Here is a 20,722-nt window from a genome sequence, read left to right on the forward strand (position 1 = left end):
TTATGAATCGCTTAACATGAATCTAAGTGATGTACAAAAAAAATCATAAAGATTCAAAATGCATAGAATAAAAAAAATACAAATCACTGCATCAAAACTTACATGCTACTTTTTAACATTTAATTATGAAATGGACCAATCCCTAAAGAGTAACCTCATAATGGGCCAATGAAGCACTATCTTCTAAAAATTACCACCAGTCCTGGATCAGCCACTAGACCAAAGTGTACCAATCAATGGCTTCATTAAGCCCATCCATGACACAGTATTCAGTTGAAGTATCAACAGTTTTCTTTAAAATTGAGTAATGCTGATACATCACCACCCCGCTTGGGGTTTGTCACAGAATCTTACTGTCCAAACTAAATCTTCAAATTGTGTGTTGAAATAATAAACAATGCTTGATGCTTGGAGCCTCTTAGAAATGAAGAAACGAGTGCATGGGGGTATCTTTGTAGTGTGGCGGTTACTACCCTTAACCAATAAGTCTTCAATACTATTGATGCAACGCCATCACTGCTCTTTATTTCAACAGCAGGGGGGAAACAAAGAAAAGGGGAATTAGATCCTTTTCTGCCATCCTTTCTAAGGATGGCAGAAAAGGATCAATGGTTCATCCAGTCTGCCCAGCAAGCTCATGGAAGCTTCTGCTGTGCCATACAAGTCACCTCCATACTTATCAGTTTCCCAGACCGTCAAAGTCCGGGCCCTTGTTGCTTACTGTTGGAGTCCAGTTCCCCTTTTGGTTTATTGGTTAAGGGTAGTAACCACCACATCAGCAACTTACTGCTATATTTGTTTTCCCAGACTGCCAAATTCAATATCCTTGTTACTTACTGTCTGAATCTAGTTCCCCTTTTCTTTTTTCCCCCCTGCTGTTGAAATAGAGAGCAGTGATGGCATTGCATCAATAGTATGAAGGCTTATTGGATAAGGGTAGTAACCACCACACTACAAAGTTACCCCCATGCACTCGTTTCTTCATTTCTAGCCTTTAGGGATCCACAGTGTTTATCCCATGCCCCTTTGAAATCTTTTACTGTTTTTGTCTTCCCCACCTCCTCTGGATGGGCATTCCAGGCATTCACCACCCTCTCCGTGAAGAAATATTTCCTGATGTTTGTTCTGAGTCTTCCTCCCTGGAGTTTCAATTTGTGACACCCCCCCCCCCCCTAGCTCTACTGATTTCTGATCTTTTTAGAATTGGAGTATGTGGTGGCATTTTGTTGGTTCTAAACATCTGATTGTTTCAATTTTATTGCCCTTGTATATGCTTCACTTGGTCATTCATTTGGCTTTATTAGAAAAATAGAAAAGAAAAAATTCTGTTCATAAGAGAACTGTGATTTTAAAAACATGAGTATTGTTTAAGCTACGTGTTCCTATCATAATGTATGGAACAGCTGTTTAGCTGTGTATTATGATGATCTCTTCTGTTAGGTGTATGTTCTATTTTTGTTCTACCTTGGTTTTCTTTTTTAAGCTTGTTTTTTCCACTAAGAATTTTTTTTTTTTTTGTGCTAAGTTAATCATCAGCATCTCTTCACATTTATGCATTTTGGATAATACTGTCTGGTCCATGCAATCTTCCCAGTTATTCCTGTCTACACTGTAAAGATATAACCCAGCTGTTAGAGGGATGACTTGTAGGATATTTTAAACTAGATGACGGGGGAAAGCCTACAGTTGCTAAGAAGCACATGATTCAGAATGTTGCATCTTTGAGGGATACTAACAAACCAGGGATGTTAGGGCATCCTGATAGGTTGCAATAATTGCTAAAATAGCCCAAGTGCCTTTTATTTAAAGAGCAAACCAAGAAAAAAGATTACAAATTACCACTGTCAACTGATAAGTAAGATGTTAATTCAAACAAAATACATACTTTGAAATGTCTGTATACAAATGCTAGAAGTCTAAAAAAATAGATGGGAGAGTTAGAATGCATGGCATTGAATGAAGAGGTAGATATAATTGGAGACGTGGTGGAAGGAGGTTAATGAATGGGACACTGTGTTACCAGGGTACAAATTATATCACAATGATAGGATGGATCAAATGGGTGGAGGGATGGCGCTATAGGTTAAAGAGGGCATAGAGTCAAACAGAATAAGAATAATGCAGGAAACAAAATGCACTGTAGAATCTTTATGGACAGAGATTCTATGTGAGAGGGGAAATAGAATAACTGGAGGTGTGCTACCATCCACCTGGCCGGAATCTGATCAGCCAGATGATGAAATGCTAACAGAACTTACATAAGCTAACAAAAATGGGCGATTTCAATTATTCCAGTATTGACTGGGTAAATGTCACATCAGGGCATGCTAAGCAGGTAAAATTTCTAGAAGAAATAAAGGACTGCTTCATGCAGCTGATACAGCAACCAACATAAAACACTGCAGACTAATCAAAACAATACATTGAATGTCCTTTTTCATGTAAAATCTTTTATTATAAAGGGGAGAATTGCTGTTTGAAAAGCATCACAGTGTGGAGAGGGTACAGCTTTCTTTGAAAGCAGCTACTCCATATTGCTAGAATTTTTGGTTTTCTTTTGATTATTAGTTTTGAAATAAAATTAAATTAGAAATTGGTAGTGAAGCCAAATTAATTTTGTGTAAATGTCTTTGTTCTTATAGTATTGCAGGTCTCCAAGGATGACGTGACAGCACTGCAGTGTAAAGTGGTGTGTCTCATCCAGACTGGAAGCTTCAAGGAAGCGCTCAATGTGATTCACAGCCACACCAAAGTGCTAACCAGGTGATGTACCTTGAGAGGAGGGCACTATGCCAGGTCAGGGGAGGAGCCCATAGAATAGGGCTTCCCAAACTTGTCCTCCACTCCCAACCGGGTTTCCAGGATATCCACAATGAATATGAAGGGGAAAGATTTGCATGTACGGAGTCTCCACAGTATGCAAATTAATCTCATGCATATTCATTGTTAATTTCCTGAAAATCAGACTGGTTGTGGGGTCCGCAGGACAGGTTTAGGAAGCCCTGCCATACAAGGTTATTGCAAATGACAGGCACTATCTCATATTAAAATACATAATTGTGCTTTACTTATTCTTTTAGAATTAACCCAGAGAAACATAGGCTTCTGCCTACCAACCAGTCTATGCTGCAGGATTTGAAAGGGTGAATGGGGATTAGAGGGACAAAGCTTTCGGAACTTCCTCTTTGGTACTTACGGCAGAGAATCTTTCGAAACTGTCTCCTTTACCTCTTAGGAGACACTTTTTGGGGAAATGAGGGGGGATTTTACTTGCAAGAGTTTCAGCACCATTATTCTATTCCAGATCTCCATGTGCTCCCACCTGCAGCTATAATTCTGCAGCAGGGAATGTTCAGCATACAGGAGCATTGATCTCTGGTCCACACTATGCTAGAAGGAGATCCTCTGTGGTGGTTTTGAATTTCAGGATCCAAGAAGCATTGTATGAGATCCCTGGTAGAGTGCAGTTTTAGTTCATTACAGTTAGGGTTACCAGAAGGTTCCATGAATTGGTTTACACTATTGCATCTATAGACTCAGTCCTGCTTTTATTTAAACCAAAAAAAATGAGGTGATAAATCCAGAGCTGAAGAGGAAGCAAAACCAGGTTTGGTTCAGCCTGTGGTTGATGATTTTTAAATAATTTGTAGCCTGTTATGTGGAGCCTTCTTATCAGTGGTTTCCTGACACAGTAAAGGTCCCCCCCCCAAGTCTAGTCCCATTCTCAGTGGAGCAGGATCCTGTTCTGCCGAGAGCCATCAGACCTGCAGCACTGGGACAGTGAGAAGTGTGCTCAGGGACAGGGTTGGGTTTTGGGTTTCTCTCTATGTGACAGTCCAGGAAAGAGAGGCAAGCCCTGGGTGACATGATATCCCAGCTCTTGACCTGGCCTTTGGAACTTTTGATATAAAAATAAATTTACAGTTGTTACTTATAGAAACTCTGATTTCCCATTGCACGTAGTCATTTTACGACTATCATTTTTGAAGTATTTATTTTATTAACTTTTTTATACAGATATTAGTTGGGACATCATATCGGTTTACATCAACAACGTATAGTTTGGAAAAGTACATAGAACAGGGTAAGGGGTGGGGGATGATAGGAACTAAAAGATTAAAGGTGAGAAAAGTACACGAGTGCAGCTACTCATGGGAACAAGCTGAGAGCTTTAACAATTTGTATAACATATATGCATAGGAACTTTGTACAGTGGGTTTAAAGTGTGTTATCTGAGGGGGAGGGGGAAATTATTGCTGATAGGCTTGTTTGAATAGCCAGGTTTTTAAGTTGGCTCTGAATTTGGAGGGGCAGGTCTCTCTAGCCAGAGGTTGGGGGTAGCGAATTCCAGTGCGTTGGACCAGCAATCGAAAGGGCTCGGTCTCTTGTGGGAGGATAGGTGAGCCTCTTTTAGAGACGGCACGTGGAGGGTTCCATTGTTGGAGGCTCTGGTAGATTTGTTAGATCTTTTGGGGCAGAAAGGCTCGACGAGCCAGTTTGAATTGTGTGTGTGTATAGCTTTGTGGGTCAATGTTAGGGTTTTAAATAAGATGCGAGAGGGGATAGGGAGCCAGTGCAAGTTTTGGAGGAGGGGTGTGACATGGTCATATCTATGGGTGTTAGAAATAGTTCTCGCTACTGCATTTTGCAGCATTTGGAGGGGTTTTATTGAGGAGTAGGGGAGGCCTAGGTAAAGGAAGTTGCAGTAGTCCATTTTTGCTGATAGGGTGGCCTGAATGACGGTGCGAAAGTCACTGGCATGAAGTAAGGGTTTAAGTTTTTTCATGATGTTGAGTTTGAAGAAACCTTCCTTGAGGGTTAGATTGATGTGATTTTTTAGATTCAGTTGTTGGTCAATCTGGACCCCAAGGTTGCATGCTTCTGAATATTCTTCTCCTCTAGCAGGTGGCTTTGTCCCCCCTGTCACTGTGAGCTGTTTTAGTCTGTACCTCCGGAGGCTGTCTGGCATCATCTTGTAGTAGCACCACATATGCATGGTGTAGCACAGCCCAGTCATTTCAACTGTGTGCTCAGATATCAAGCAACTAAACATGGGTGCACCATTCTTGGGACCAGCTAAGATAAAAGTTTAATTTATCCTTATTTTAGAGCGTTTCTTGGTTATATTTTTCTGTTTTCTGTGTAATGCTAGCCATATCTCTATATTTTCCTAGATATTGATATTGCTGTTTGTTTAAGCCAAAAAACCCCCCAAAAACAAAAAGGGATTGTTCTATTCAGCTTTGGGCAGGTGACTCATAGTGCATTGCAGGGGCAAGCAAGTCTTCAGTCTGCTTTGAACTTCAAGGAGAAAGCCATAACTACAGATTCTTGGGAAGACCTAAGTAAAAAGCTTAACTTAGCTAGGCAATCTGGGGGAGGGTCTGTTCAAAATCTATAGCAGATAGTGTCCAGTGAACAGCCCTGGCCAAGTGTTAACTGTTTAACTCCCACCTATCCCTGGGTTTGTTTTTCTGATATAGTCTTCCTAAATACATAATTGGCAACAAGATAACTTGGAAATTTGGTAATACCTCAGGTGTTATCCATCAAATAAATTTACCAAAATGAGGACTATCCAATGTAACTATTGTGGAGCCTTAATTTTGAGGGAAATCATCTGGAAACTTAGGGCTTGCCCCATTTGTTCAGAACTCTTCCTTGAAAAAGGAGCTGGCTGAAGTTAAAGCTAAATTAGCTGCAATAAAGAAAGTTTCACCCACTTTACAGTATTCAGGAATTAATTCCCCATTACCACAGAAAAACCAAAAGTCAAGGAAAAAGGGGTTTACAGTGGGCTCAGGTAGGATAAGATCTGTGACCCTCAGACACCGTTCTTCACAACTGTGCAGCCCACATGTCTACCCCACGATTCACAAAGTTTGGGGCGTTTTGGACCCAAAAATCAACGGGATTACAGTGGGCTCTGGTAGAGTAAGACCTGTGATGCGGAGACACACGCCTTCTCTGTATTAGATAATGAAGAAGCTCTTGTGAAAGAGATTGAAGTGTTATCTGAAAAGAGAGAAGAAACCCAATGCATACAGAAATTCCATAATGCAATCAATAACCAAAGGAAAAAGCTAATTCCCTGTATGTACCAGGATCAGTCCAGACCGCTGGGTTGTGTCTCCTTTCCAGCAGATGGAGTCAGAGGAAATAAAACTGAAAAGGCACCTCCTCTTAACTTGGTGTGCCACCTGCGATCCTTCAGTATTTTCTCCTACTCTCAGCAGAGGAGGTCGACAGAACCTGCGGTTCTGATCCTATAAATTATTTCTTCCCAGAGTTATTAAACTCTTTCTTTTTTTTTTTCCCCTTACAAGCACCTTTGGCTACATTTAAGTTTAGAAAAAAAAAAAACAAAAAACATTTGTAAGAACTTTTTTGTTTTGCCTTTTTAGTTCCTAAGACTTCCATGCCAGCTTCGGTAGAGGTAAGGCTGGGGCTGGATGCTCTGATAGCCTAATCCCCGGAGGCGCGATCTTTTCTGGTGGGGGATTAATCGGTGGGCCAGTCCCCTCCCCTCTGCACCCCGAGATGAGGTTTTCCTTGGGTGCTGCGTTCTGTGCTGAGCTCTCTCTCGCACAGTTTCCCAGAGCTCCGGAAGGCCGTAGTTTGGCAGGGCTTATTTTTTGCTGGTGCCTCTTAATTCTTTTTTCCTACCGCGCTGCCCAGATGCCTCCAGGACGCCATGGGGGTTGTCGTGCAGAGCATGTGAAGAGTCGGGGCCGCATCTTTCGCGGGACGGGGTGTGTGCCCGCTGCCTCCCCGGGGGGGGGGGGGGTTTGGGGCGATTTTGCCATGAGACTCAGGCTGGCGCTCCCGATCACGCACAGCTCTGTCCTCTGCTTGTGCGGGAACGGTGGCCATTTTGTCCGTTTCCTGCCTGCCTGCTGGGGGAGGGGTGTCTCCTCATTCTCCTCCCAGCTTAAGTCCGGTCCGACCGCGCAATCAGAGGCCCCCCCCCCCCCCCCCCCCCCGAACTCTAACTCTGCCTTCCCCCGGCGGAGCCCTTAAAGGACCAGGCAACTTCTTTCTTGAAAATTTATATTACTGCATAAAGCCTTTTTGGAGGCTGAGGCACACCAGCAGGATGTGGAGCCTCCTCCCGCAAAGGTCGCTAAACATGCCATAGCCCTAAATGCCCCTTCGGTCCCTGGTGTGACTTTGGATCCTGTTCCCTCTGGGTCTTTCCTGGACCCGCTCCTCCAAAACACAGACGGGGATGTTGATGAGTCCACCCTGGTAGAGGGGGACGATCCCCGTGTTTTCCGCTTATTTAGGCGGGAGGAGTTGGATCCTTTGATTCCTCATGACCTGGCTGAGCTGGACATTGAGGCACCATAACCCAGCTCGGAGCCTGTTAAGGGGAATCTGGTCCTCTCGGGACCATGGACCCCTCCCAAAACCTTTCCTTTTCGCCCGATGCTCATGCAGCTAGTAACCCGAGAGTGGGAATCTCCTGAGGCAACCCTGTGAGTGGGAAGGGCGATGGAAAAGCTCTATCCCTTGCCCGATGAGTCATTGGACATCCTCAGGGTCCCCAAGATGGACACGTTGGTCTCCGCGGTCACTAAGCGGACGACCATTCCCGTAACAGGAACAGGGGAGGCTGCTCTTAAAGATTTGCAGGATAGGCGGCTTGAGATTCTCCTCAAAAGAATCTTTGAGGTGTCCGTGCTGTGTGTTCTGGTGGCAGTCTGCAGTAGCCTCATGCAGCGGGCGACCCTTGGGTGGGTCCAACAAATGCTCACCTCCCAGGAGTTGCCACTGGAGGAGGCCGATCAGGCGAATAGGATGGAGTCCGCGGTGGCTTACACTGTGGATGCATTTTACGATCTGCTATGGGCTTCTTCGCGCAACATGGCCACTGCAGTCTCGGCTAGGAGGCTCCTTTGGCTTCGAAACTGGTCAGCTGACGTTTCTTCCAAGACCCAGTTGGGCAATCTTCCTTTTAAAGGAAAATTGTTGTTTTGGTGAGGAGCTGGAGGCCCTTATCAAGTCTCTCGGAGAGAACAAGGTGTATAAGTTGCTGGAAGATAAGCCCAAGCCCTCCAGAGCCTTTGGTAAGGCGCGTTCCCGTTTTCAGGGACAGCGCAGGTTTCGGCAGGCTAGGGCTCCCGCCTTTCCCGCCTGGCAACACTCAAAGATCGCTCCCGGGACACCCGCTGGACCACCAGGGAATTTTGGCTAGTTTTTTGTGGGGTGGGTTTCGGGGGGGGCAACCGAAATAAAATTGGCTTGGTCGGCCATATGATGGTACCGTGTTTCCCCGAAAATAAGACATCCCGGAAAATAAGCCCTAACCATTTTTTCGGAGCTAAAAAAGAATATAAGACCTGCCTTATTATCGGAGGAAACACGGTATGTATCTGTGTATCATTATTTCACAGGCATAAAGCTTTATGCTGTCAGCAGTCCTCTGACTCTTGGTCTCTGTCTCTGCAGTGATGTGATCGCCTTTGAGAAGGCATATTGTGAGTACAGGCTGAACAGGATTGAAAATGCACAGAAAACTATTGAGAGTGCCAGCAAGCAGACTGACAAGCTGAAGGAGCTCTATGGACAAGTGGTAACTATAGCTTGCTAACGGTTTTCTCTTTTTTGCACTTTTTCTTCCTTTTTCTAATGAGTAAGAGCAAAAAATGTAGTACAGTGGTCTGTAACATGGTTAATTGTGCTTGGCCACCTTCTGATATTACATCAGCTCAAAGTAATAATAGGCTGTAAACCCTGACTCCTGCATGTCTGTGTAGATCTGCTCTGGTTAGAATAGGCTGCAGAGCAAAAGTGAAATGGAAAGCCAGGGCCCCCCTTCTTCCCCCAGCCCCCAAAAAATTCTCATGTCATAAACAATTGGGAATGTCCATTAAGGTGTTGGCTTTCATGCCTTTATTTTTGTCAGGGCTTCAAGGGTGTGGGTGCAGTGTATTAGGGTAAGGGGATAGTCTTTAAAGTTGAGGCACTAATGTGGTGATGTGTATTGGGTGCTAGTTGTACAGGCTGGAGCGCTATGACGAATGCTTGGCTGTGTACTGCGATCTCATTCGCAATTCTCAAGATGACTACGAAGAAGAAAGGAAAACGAATTTATCTGCGGTGGTGGCTGCAATGAGCACCTGGGAAAGAGCAGTGCCGGTAAGCTCCATGTCCCCTCGCCTGTCTGAGGGGAACATTTTCATTGGTTTAAAAAACGTAATCCCTCCTCCTGTACACGCTCTAGTTCCGGGGCACACCACCAAGACTGAGCACTGCAGTCTGCTTTAATAAGTCCACCACTAAGGAAACAATCTGAGTTATTGAGGTAAAATATGATTTTCAGCCCCTGGGACTAGTGCCCTAATAAATTTCATTTTCTAATGATCTCAGAGTTATTGGGGGACAGTGTGTAACTTTTTGTAAAATAACTTTCTCTGGCTTGCATTATTCTGGCAGTGTGTCATTCTTCTGTGGAGGAAGGGAATCAGTTGTACTGCACCCTACCCTGTCATGTCATTTTCTCTGCTGCCTCTCCACTGACCCTTATCAGAAAGACATGGGAGCTTGAGAAATGGCGGGCCAGTGGCTTTCATTAATGCAGAAGTGCCAGATTGCCTACTGTCCTTGTAGGATTCCTTCTGGCATCTGCACAGGTTGGAGAAGCCTTATAATCAGCAACAATGCACAGACTTAGCCACTTTAACAGCTGTTCCATCTAAGTATCCAAATATGGCTGGGGGGAGCCTGACAGATTACACAGAAATATGATTGCAGAAAAACACCATCTGCCTCTTTAGTCTGCCATCCCCACCAACTGCTCAGCTGTACCATCCCTACCACTCCTTCAGAGATCCCCCTGTACTTGTCCAATGCTGTCTTGTATTCAGATACTATTCTTATCTCCATCACTTCCATATTTGGGGGGGGGGGGGGGGGGGGATGAGGGAAGCTGATCCATACGTCTGCTACTTTCTCTACTGAGAAATATTTCCTTAGATTACTCCTCAGTCTACCCCCTTTCACTCTGATCCCATGACCCCTCATTCCAAAGTCTCTTTTCCATTAAGTGGCCTGTCTCCTGTGCATGGAAACCTTGAAGGGATTTAAATGTCTCTCTCATATCTTCCCTACCCCACCATTCCTATAGGGTGTACATGTTTAGCTTTTTGTCTGTCCCCATATGTTTTAGAATGAAGACTACTTACTACTTTCAAGAAGGTCTTCAGCCCTTTGCACGGTTTGTAGCAAGCCCATATTTTTATAGTGATTTTTTTTTCCCTTCTGACCTTTAACAGCATCCTGGTGACTGCTAATTTACTATCACTGATCTGTTTTCAGAATCTATTAAAATGTCTTTGTGCTATTTCAGTCCGTGAGTGTATATTTTTTATACTGTATTTTTCTGATTATTTTCCCCCATTTTTTTTCTCTTCTGCAACCCAATGAATGCAGTGGGGAATCCATTATCCATGCATCTCTCGAGTCTGCTTAGCAGAAGTTGCTGCTGAGCAATGGCTGAGATGACATTCTGGGGGCTATAAATGCTAGCATTGCAGCATCCCCAGCTTTAACTAGCCCAAGGAGATAATGCAGGGCTTGGGAACCTAACTTCATGGCACTACACTGCATTGCCATTGAGCTAGCCCATATAGATTTTCTTTAACTTGTGTGCATAAAGAAGTTGTTCTTGCTCCCAATGTTTGTGTGTGATCAGTCTAATTCTGTGGTTAAACTTTGTCACCTCAGCAATCTTAAAGTTCTCGGCAACTCCATTAACATTTTCAGTCATGCTCTTTCTACTGTTTACTTTGTTCTAAATCATTGAAATACATACTTTGTCTCGATGGCAGGAGGACTTGGGTCTGCAGGATGGCACCTACGAGCTATGTTACAATGCTGCATGTACATTGATTGGACAAGGCAAGCTGAGTGAGGCCATGAAGAAACTACAGCAAGCAGAAGGTAATGGAAACTGCATGCCCTATCACATCTGAAAAATTATCTGGCTTTACTTCACACTATTCACAAGTCCTGTGAGGAATTGTCTCTGTAATAGCAGAGGTGTGCTGAAGATCAGTGTTGTATAGGAAGACCACAGGATCACATGCTGTCTGCCACTGAGTTGAGAGGTTATTGGCTAGGGTGTGGGTACTATTGCATCTCCATTTGGAATGATGGCATTGGATCTTAATTTGCATCTAACTCTTAAGGTAGACAAGACCTTTCTTTCATAAGATTATCTGGCAGCCATGCCATGTAGAGCTGCACTGATCTGATTGTATTCAACATATATATATATAGGGCCAGTGCAAGCATATTTGGTGCCCTAGGTGAAACTTTGGTCATTCACCTCCACCACGTCTTAACTACTGGAGGAAATGGTTCCAGCATAGCGTTCCATCTTTTGATGGTATTGGCTCTGTTACAGCACCCCTCTAGGCTTCATGCTGGCAGGATTTTGCCTCTCCCAATATCTTGGCGCACTAGGTGACTGCTTGGTTTGCCTATTGGCGGCACTGATTTTGAGTATCTGCCACCACTCTAGACCAGTGGTTCTCAACCAGTGTGTTACCATAGGGTGAAAGGTGTATCACCAAAAATTTGACTTTCCTAGCGTGTAGCAGATGGACTCAGGACTAGTGGGTATAGTGTGCTCCTGATAGCAGTTGGAGACTGAGTCAGATTTCAATCTGACGTTAGCACTACATATACCCGTGCACAAGGCTTTGCTCTCCAGTTTTTTCCATCTCCATAGCAGTTTGGGACTTCACACACGCTTGCACAGCGTTAGAAAACCAAACTCCAAATTTAAAAAATAAACATAGAAAACCTTACCTCCAAAACGAGCACCATTCTCCTGCAGTGATACCTAAGGGATCCTCCCCCAGTTGAGATTTCCTGAGGTGATTTCTGAGATCCCTCAGAAGTAAGCCTTGGTCCTGGCGTGGACTTAGCCCCCGGGAAAGGGAGCGGCTGAGAGGCAGGGGGTGCAGAACAGAGTGCGGCAGTGAAGGTAATTCCCTCTCCCCCTGCAGTCGGAAACTGCCCGGCAGAGGACCGGGAAGTGCCGAGACACAAGGTAAGGTAGAAAACTTTCTCTGTCTCCGGTCTCCGAGGCTCAGACAGCCGCACAGATCATCCCTCCGGCGTCTGTACAATCAGGTTGAGCAGCCCCGTCCAGGCTAGACCCCGATCCGGCAAGAGGGTCCTCCCACGTGGAGACCCCCTGAGGGGGCCGCCATCTTACCGCGTGATCGTCGGCGCCTCCCCCCCCCTTCCCCTGGTCGCCGCATCGTCCGCACAACTGAGCTGTGCGCACAAAGTACTTGTGCGCATAGCGGCGCGCGCATCTGTGCCGTGCGCACAGCGATGCACACATCGGGGTTGGGTGCACAGCAGCACGCTCAAGGGTGCTGAGCGCACAACTAGACACGCGCGCACCTTACGCTCCTATGCACACAATGTAGGCGCACCCGGAGCGCATAACCAGGCCTCCCGGCATGCGCACCTGTACAGGATACACGCGCAAATCATGGCACCGCATTCCAAGACAGCTAAAGGTCAAATTCTCTGTCTGACATGCCACCTCAGAGTGGTGCAGCCCGAGGTGACTTCCGCCCTGTGCCTGCTATGTGAAGAAGCTTGGGGGGAACAGAGACAAGGTCCCCCTCAGCCTGTAGAGGACTCCGGATCCACCAGCGAGACTACCCCTGACCTCTCTATTCCTGACTTGGCCCGTCAACAGTGGAGGCCCTCGGACAGCACCACCAGACCCAATGAGGTCCCAGGCAACTTCACCTGGGCGGGATTCTTCGCTGAGCTGCAATCCTACATCCATGCACAGGCAGGGCTACCAGCGGCACAACCACAACCCCTGCCAGTGGTCCAGAACCTCCCAGGCCCCTCCCGGCCTCCACCAGATGAGCCTCCCCTGGACAAATACCTCCCTTTAGGGGACACAGATGACTCGGAGGAGGAATCAGAACCCCTGGAAGAGGGGGGAAATCCCTCCAGGAACGGAACCGTATCGAACCATGATGCGCTTCTTTACAAAAGACGAATTATCAGATCTTGTAGCCACGAGTCTGAAGGCATTGGCCATCCTGGACACATGCAATGCAACACAGCAGAGTCCAAGGCGAGCCCCTTCCTGGCCAGGCTCCGCCAGACCTCATGCCATTTTCCTACACTACAGGCTGTACAACAACTGATCGACCTGGAATGGGATGCTCCAGAGGTCACCTTTTAAGGGAGGGCAAGCCCTAGAAGCTCTCTACTGCTTGGACCCCGCAACGAAGGAACTCCTGAGGTTTCCCAAGGTTGATGCCCTGGTCTGCGCCACCACAAAGTGCACTACCATACCAGTGGAGGAAGGAGCTTCACTCAAGGATGTCAATGACAGACGGCAGGAATTCATCCTCAAGCAGTCTTACGTTGTATCAGCTATGACCTTACGGATCGCGGCATGCTGCGCTGTGGTAACACGTGCCTGCCTGGCTATGGCCAGGGACGCAACTACGCCAATCGAGGCATTAGACCCGGCAATATCATTCCTCACGGATTCGACCTCAGACCTGGTATGCACCTCAGCCTCTCGTCCATAGTGGCAGCCAGAAGACAGCTCTGGCTCCGAAGCTGGTCAGCCGATGCAACCTCTAAGACGAGGCTCATGAGAATGCCCTTTAGAGGAACACTCCTGTTCGGAAGCGAACTGGACAAATTAGCCGACAAATGGGGTGAGTCCCCAATACCCCGTCTACCGGAGGAGAGAAACAAGAGGAACCAACGCCCCTCTCCCCGGGCACCCAAGGGCAGAGGATCCCAGCATTTTAGACCATACAAAAACACTTACCAAGCTCTCGCCCTGCCGGCATGGGACAGACCTTTCGGTACAGACACAACAAAAGAGGAGCTGGCTCGGGACCAGGCCTCAGCCGCAACACACAATGAGAATCGGCAGACACATCTACAGGAAGAGATCATAGGGGGCAGACTTGCCCTATTCTACCAAAGATGGGTCGAAATAACATTGGACAATTGGATCCTATCCATTATTTATTTATTTATTTATTTATTTATTTGTTTTTCTATACCGGCATTCACGGGAGTACGTATCATGTCGGTTTACATAAAACAAGGGGTGATCAATACATTATAACATACATAACTAAAACATAAGAGTATACATTACAGGAGTATAAACAAGTGCACGGAAGAGAAAGTTACAATAAAACAGGGGTTATTCTAACTGGGATTAGAGTTAAAGGAAAGATAAACAAGTTTAACAAGAAGTAAAACATTGTAGTGATTGGTTTGTAGTGTCTGATTCAGTTTAGAAGAGAATGTTCAATTAAATAATTGTTCTTTTAAATAAATATTTTATTTGATAGAAAATGTTCAGTATTGCTGTATTTGATTTTGCTGCAATTGATGGAAGTGCAATTGATGGAAATTGATGGAAGTGCAATTGATGGAAATTATCCGAGAGGGATACTACCTGAACTTCCACAGCATCCCCTGGACAAGTTTGTGATTTCTCCGTGCCACGACCCCTCCAAGAGGAAGGCAGTGGAAACCACACTATCAAAACTCCTCACCCTAAAGGGAATAATACCGGTGCCCACGCACCAACAAAATTCTGGGCACTATTCCATCTACTTCATCGTGCCCAAGAAAGAGGGAACATTCCGGCCCATACTGGACCTCAAGACCATCAATCGCTACCTGAAGGTATCCCGCTTCCGCATGGAAACCCTGCGTTCGGTCATAAAGGCGGTACAACCGGGAGAATTCCTCACCTCCCTGGATCTGTCAGAAGCCTATATCCACATACTGATCCATTAGCGTTTCCTTCGCTTCGCGATATTGAGCCATCACTACCAGTTCCAGGTCCTACTGTTCGGGCTAGCTACGGCTTCCCGAACGTTCACAAAGATCATGGTGGTAGTAGCGGTGACACTGAGGAAAGAAGGAATCATCATGCACCATACCTGGACGATTGGCTGATCAGAGGGAAATCGCCAGAGGAATGCCATCAAGCAATTACCAGAGTCAAGGAACTACTGCAGAGCCTTGGGTGAGTCTTCAACACACCCAAGAGACACCTGCAGCCCTCCCAATCCCTAGAGTACCTGGGAGTCCGGTTCGACACCAAATGGAACAAAGTCACCCTTCCCCCTACAAGGAGAAGGAGATTGATGGAACAACTACGAGCATTGTTGAACTCCACTCTCCCCACAGCATGGGACTATCTTCAAGTCCTCGGATTCATGGCATCAACCATAGAAGTCGTCCTGTGGGCAAGGGCCCACATGCGGCCCCTACAACATTCCCTACTGTCACGGTGGAACCTGATGTCTCAAAACTACTCTGGCTACCGGAGAAGGTTCGGAACCAGCTACAAGAAGACCATCTGAGCGAGGGAACAAGCCTATCCCCACCGGAATGGACCTTTCTCACCACGGATGTGAGCCTGTGGGGATGGGGAGCCCATGCCAGGAGCTAATGGCTCAAGGGCAATGGGACAAAGAAAGAGTCTGCATGGAACATAAACTGACTGGAAGCCCGAGCAGTCAGTCTAGCCTGCCTATGGTTCAGTCACAGACTCTGGGGCAAATCAGTCAGTCATGTCGGATAACGTCACAACAGTAGCCTACATCAACTGCCAGGGGGGAAACCAGAAGTCAGCAGGTGTCTCTGGAAATAGAGCACCTAATGACGTGGGCAGAATCAAACCTACAAGGGATATCAGCTGCCCACATCGCGGGAAAAGACAACGTCACTGCAGCCTACCTCAGCAGAGAGATTCTGGATCCGGAAGAATAGACACTGTCTACAGCACCTTCCAGCAGATAGTAAACTACTAGGGAACCCCAGCCATGGATCTTCGGGCAACCGGGTTCCCAAGTTCTTCAGCCGAAGATGGGAACCGCTGTCCCAGGGAATCGACACCCTCGTCCAGACCTGGCCACAGGAGGACCTACTGTATGCTTTCCCTCCATGGCCACTACTGGGCGGAATCATCTGCAAGATAGAATACCACAGAGGGCTGGTACTTCTAGTGGCCCCGGACTGGCCAAGAAGACCGTGGTACACGGACATACGAAAACTTCTGGCGGGAAACCCTCTACACCTACCTTCACACAGGGATCTGCTCCAGCAAGGACCTATCCTCCACGAAGACCCAACGAGATTCTCGCTTACTTTCTGGCCATTGAGAGGTCTCGCCTGAAAAAGAGTGGATACTCAGGACCAGTGATTGACACACTGCTCTGAGCGCACAAGTTCTCCACCTCCTTAACATATATACGCATATGGAGAATATTCGAAGCCTGGTGTGAGGACCGCGACATCCTTCCACGGACAGTCAAAATCCCCATGATCCTGGAATTTCTGCAGGACGGCGTGAACAATGGTTGTCCCTCAACTCCATCAAGGTGCAACTGGCCACCCTGGCCAGCTTCAGACCTAGGGTGGACGGCACCAGCCTAGCGGCCCACCCAGACGTCTCCCGTTTCTTAAAAGGGGTCAAGCACTTTCGGCCCTATGGAATCTCAATCTAGTGTTAGACTTCCTAGCAGGAGCTTCGTTCAGACCAACCCGCTGGATAAAAGAAGTAATCAAGGTGGCCTATGTAGAGGCAGGCAAGCTTCCACCTCTACAAGTCCAGACCCATTCCACTAGAGCCCAGGCAGTGTCCTGGGCGGAAACCAAGATGCTGTCACTCGCCGAGATCGGTCGGGCGGCGACACGGTCCTCCATTCACACCTTCTCCAGGTTCTACTGCCTGGATGCTCAGGAGGACACAGCATTCGCAAGGGCAGTACTAAGTGGGCCACGGGCAGCCTCCCACCCGGTTCGGGAGTAGCTTTTATACATCCCATTGGTCCAGAGTCAATCTGCTACACCCGAGGAAATGGAGAAATTACTTACCTAATAATTTCATTTTCCTTAGTGTAGACAGATGGACTCAGCATCCCGCCCACGGCTGCCGCCAAACATGGAACCTTGGGTGACAATCCTCGAGAGCAAGATAAACACGGGTAAGCCACGCTTTCCTCTAATTAGGACACCCATAGTTGCCGGGTGTCGGCGTTTCTTGGTTGAGTGCACTGGCGGTCTCCAGCTATATCCCACATCAACCAGTTCAAGTTAATCATGTTAATCAAGTTATCCAAGTTAACCAAAGTTAACCAAATTAATCAAATTATTCAGCCACACATATATCCACAATTGCTTTTGGAAGAGAATATTGAAGAGCTAAGCTTCCTGCAGGGGTATATGTACTAGTGCTGACGTCAGATTGAAATCTGATCGTCTCCAACTGCTATCAGGAGCACACTATACCCATTGATCCTGAGTCCATCTGTCTACACTAAGGAAAACGAAATTATCAGGTAAGTAATTTCTCCATTTCTTCAAGTCTAATGGTGGTGCATTCTGTACACTTTTTCAATTGATAAACAATTTACCCTCTCAATACTGCTAGGCAGCATTCCAGTACATGATAGGATCCATTCCCGGAGAAAGATTAAATCTCTGATATTCCTCCCATTGCTCTTTTAAGAAAGAAGACAAACTCTTTATCATGGTCCAGCAATGCAGATAATTTCCATCTGGAGAACAGTTTCTCCTCTTCAGAGAAAACTATTGTAGTGATCTGAAAGGGAGGTTTCAACCATATGAACACCCCTGTACCTTTTCAAACCATACCTCTGGTAGGAGAGTATAGTCTATTCTAGAGTAGACATTATGCACTGATGAATAAAAGGTAAAATCTTGATCAATATAAGACAGATGCCACACATCCACCAGGTTTAATTCCTGTCATAAGAAGCTAATACTCATGTCAATTTTTTTTTTTTGAGTTTTAGAGGGTTTACAGTCAAAGAATGTGTTTAGTAATGTTAAAATCTCCAAGAAAAAGTGTTTAGTTCTCCCACGTGAGCAATTTAGTTACTAATGTGGCAACAAACTTATGAGAATATTGGTTGGGCGCATAAATATGGGTAAAAGTTCTTTTTGCCACAAAAAGAATACCTGCAACTGGGAGAAATCTGCCCTCTGGATCTTTAACTTGCCTTTCAAATTCAAAGGGCAAGGCTTTATGGGCCAAGATGGAGGAGGCATAGAAGCATTGCCCCCCCCCCCCCCCCCCCCCCATTCCTCTGGAGTTTAGCATGTTCTACATCAAGATGTTTCTTGTGTAAAAAAAAAAAAAAAAAAGGCAACCTGTCTTTTTGGGTATTTTTTTTTTTTTTAAATTCCGTCAATACTTTGTTTCTTTTGATGGGTGAATGAAGCCCAGCACATTACGTGAAGTCACCATAACCACCTGCATGACGACAGGGAAGAAAAACAGATACCATATCACACAAGTGTATTATTCCCAGAAGAGACCTCTCAGCCTCGGCCTCCTCTATGAAGTATTCCAAATAGCGCCTTGCACATTATAAACCACCGATGGTCTGGAGTGTCAGGAAACCAGCACTGCCACTCAGAAAGCCACAGGACATGCACAAATTCTACCATAACTAGCCATACACACCCAGTCGCATAAAATCACATACAACCAAAAACAGACAAATTTGAATCCCATCCGTCCCCCAAGTCGGAGAAGGGTAAACCCAATACCCAAGGTTTAAGAAGCCCGCCGATAACTCCAGCTCCGGATGGTTCTTGTCCAGAATACCAAAGGTTCGACTATCTTTAGTCAACCACGGTCCTCCCAGAGTCTGCAGCAAACATCCAAGCATACCCAATCTTAATCCATGTTGTGGTACAAAAGCAAAATCGCAATTGCTTGTGAAACCATCAAATGCAAGATGAGCAGAGAAACATTGCAGCATGCATAACACACCGCAGCTATTGGTAAAATGAAATCAGTGCACTAAAGATCATGTGCCATAACCGCCATGTCGTGTGGTGTATGAGAGGCTTGCAACAGGAAACAAGTAGGCACTCCAAAAAAAAAAAAAGTACAGAATAGGAGAAAACTGTGGTGAGATAGGAAAACAGAACAACCAGTTCATCAAGTGTAACTTGTAGGAACTCTTCTTTTCTTTTCAGTCCTTTTCAGTGTCTTACCTTCCCCTCTCCGCCTGCCATGCCGGAATAGCTCAGTCATCAAGACAGCAATTATATTAGACACAGAGAAAATGGCCGGGCATGCCGAAAACCATCGGGGCATTGCTTCTACAAAAGCCTTTGCTTCAGATCCCCTAGCCAAAACTCTGGTTTCCCCTTGGTAGAAAACCTTAAGTTGAGCAGGATATTGCAATGCAAATTTTACTCCTTTGTGATAGTTGCAAACAAAATGGTGTAAAGTCCTTCCATGAGACAAGAACTCTCACAGAAAAGTCCACAAAAATCAGCAATTTGTGATTTTGTATCTAAGCTCCTTCGTTTTACAATTAACTTCCATCCAATGCGCCCATTCAACTGATATCGCTCTTTCAGCAACACTGATTTTTTTAGCGCTTCCGCGAGCCAGGCTTCACAAAATTTTAAGGAGCACTTCACCATGCACAGTTTCTGGAACCCCTATGTTTTGCAAATTATTGCATCTGCTTCTATTTTCCAGCTCATCGAGCTTTTCTTCAAGCAGTTAATTTTTTTCCTGCAGCACCACAATAGATATGTCGAGCGTGTCCTCAATGCTTGATTAAGTAAGTTTTGAATGCCAGAAAGCCTCTACCTGATCTTGGAGCTCATCCACTGAAGTCTGGATTTTTATAAGCTGTTCAGAAACTGCAGCTGAAACAGCTTTTGTGAGCTCTTGCAGCAGAGAAGCCCTCAGCCAACGGGTCTATTTCAGGCACCATTTTTTCCTCCATGCTGAGACTTATCTGCTCCCAGTCGCTTCGATCTGCTAGCCTTTTCCTCAGATGTTTTAACTACGAAATTGTCCATTAATATCTTCATGTTGCCAGATGATTATTGTTTAGCAAAAACATCATGATGATGGTAAGAATAATAATTTTACCGCTGACTCTTAGGGAGTCTGTCTTCGGAGCAACCGCTCAGAATGATGTCATTGCCATGCCTGCATGTTCTTATGTATTTAATTATATAATTGAGATGTGGATCAGATAAAATGAGAGCTCAGATAAAAGTTATTTGGCAAAAAGATTTAGTTTGGACTGAACTTTCCTCCCATTAGATCTTTTGTACTTATCAGATAAAAACTTTCTTGATTGTATTGCTGTATGAAATATAATCAAAATGGTAGTGTTGGCAAGGGCTTTTTTTTTTTGTTTCCTATTTTTGTAATTTGAGCAGACCATACACTTCTTCTGGGCTATGACAAGGGTGGACTAAGGCAAGTAGCTTATTTTTCAGGGTAGGGAAGGATGGATTCCCTGAAGTAAGAAGCCAAATAGCACATAGAGCAGAACGGCTAGTAGATGTGTTCCTCTGCACTTTGACAGAAACTGAACAGAAATTCCCCACTATGATGTGAGGCATGATCATCTTACCCCTTCTTTAGCTTTTAATAACCTTCATTCCTTTTTAACGAATATTTCAGAAATGGAGTTGCCAAGAGTAAAGCTGCTCTTGGACAATACTGCTTAAATCTTCTCATTACTTGTTGTAAGGATGCATCACATGCTGCTCATTTTGTTCAGATTCCCACTAGTGAAAATACTTTTGTCCTTGTGTAGTGATTCACCAGATAGTGACACACAAATATCTAATCTTTCACTAGGAGATCATAATGAATTTTTGTAAAAATTTTACG

The 20,722-nt window shown here is 45.5% G+C and overlaps 1 protein-coding gene across 1 annotated transcript in view; it reads left to right on the forward strand.

The window, feature by feature from the left end:
• The window catches only part of SRP72 (signal recognition particle 72), a 256,651-nt gene that overhangs the window by 56,623 nt on the left and 179,306 nt on the right, over positions 1-20,722 (forward strand). Inside the window, exons 2-5 of the mRNA XM_029601669.1 lie at positions 2,643-2,763; positions 8,452-8,575; positions 8,998-9,141; positions 10,833-10,944. Coding sequence (XP_029457529.1) covers positions 2,643-2,763; positions 8,452-8,575; positions 8,998-9,141; positions 10,833-10,944 — 501 coding nt within the window. The remainder of the gene's footprint in view (positions 1-2,642; positions 2,764-8,451; positions 8,576-8,997; positions 9,142-10,832; positions 10,945-20,722) is intronic.

The sequence above is a fragment of the Rhinatrema bivittatum genome, chromosome 1 (genome assembly GCF_901001135.1).
Source record: "Rhinatrema bivittatum chromosome 1, aRhiBiv1.1, whole genome shotgun sequence".
Classification (NCBI taxonomy): domain Eukaryota; kingdom Metazoa; phylum Chordata; class Amphibia; order Gymnophiona; family Rhinatrematidae; genus Rhinatrema; species Rhinatrema bivittatum.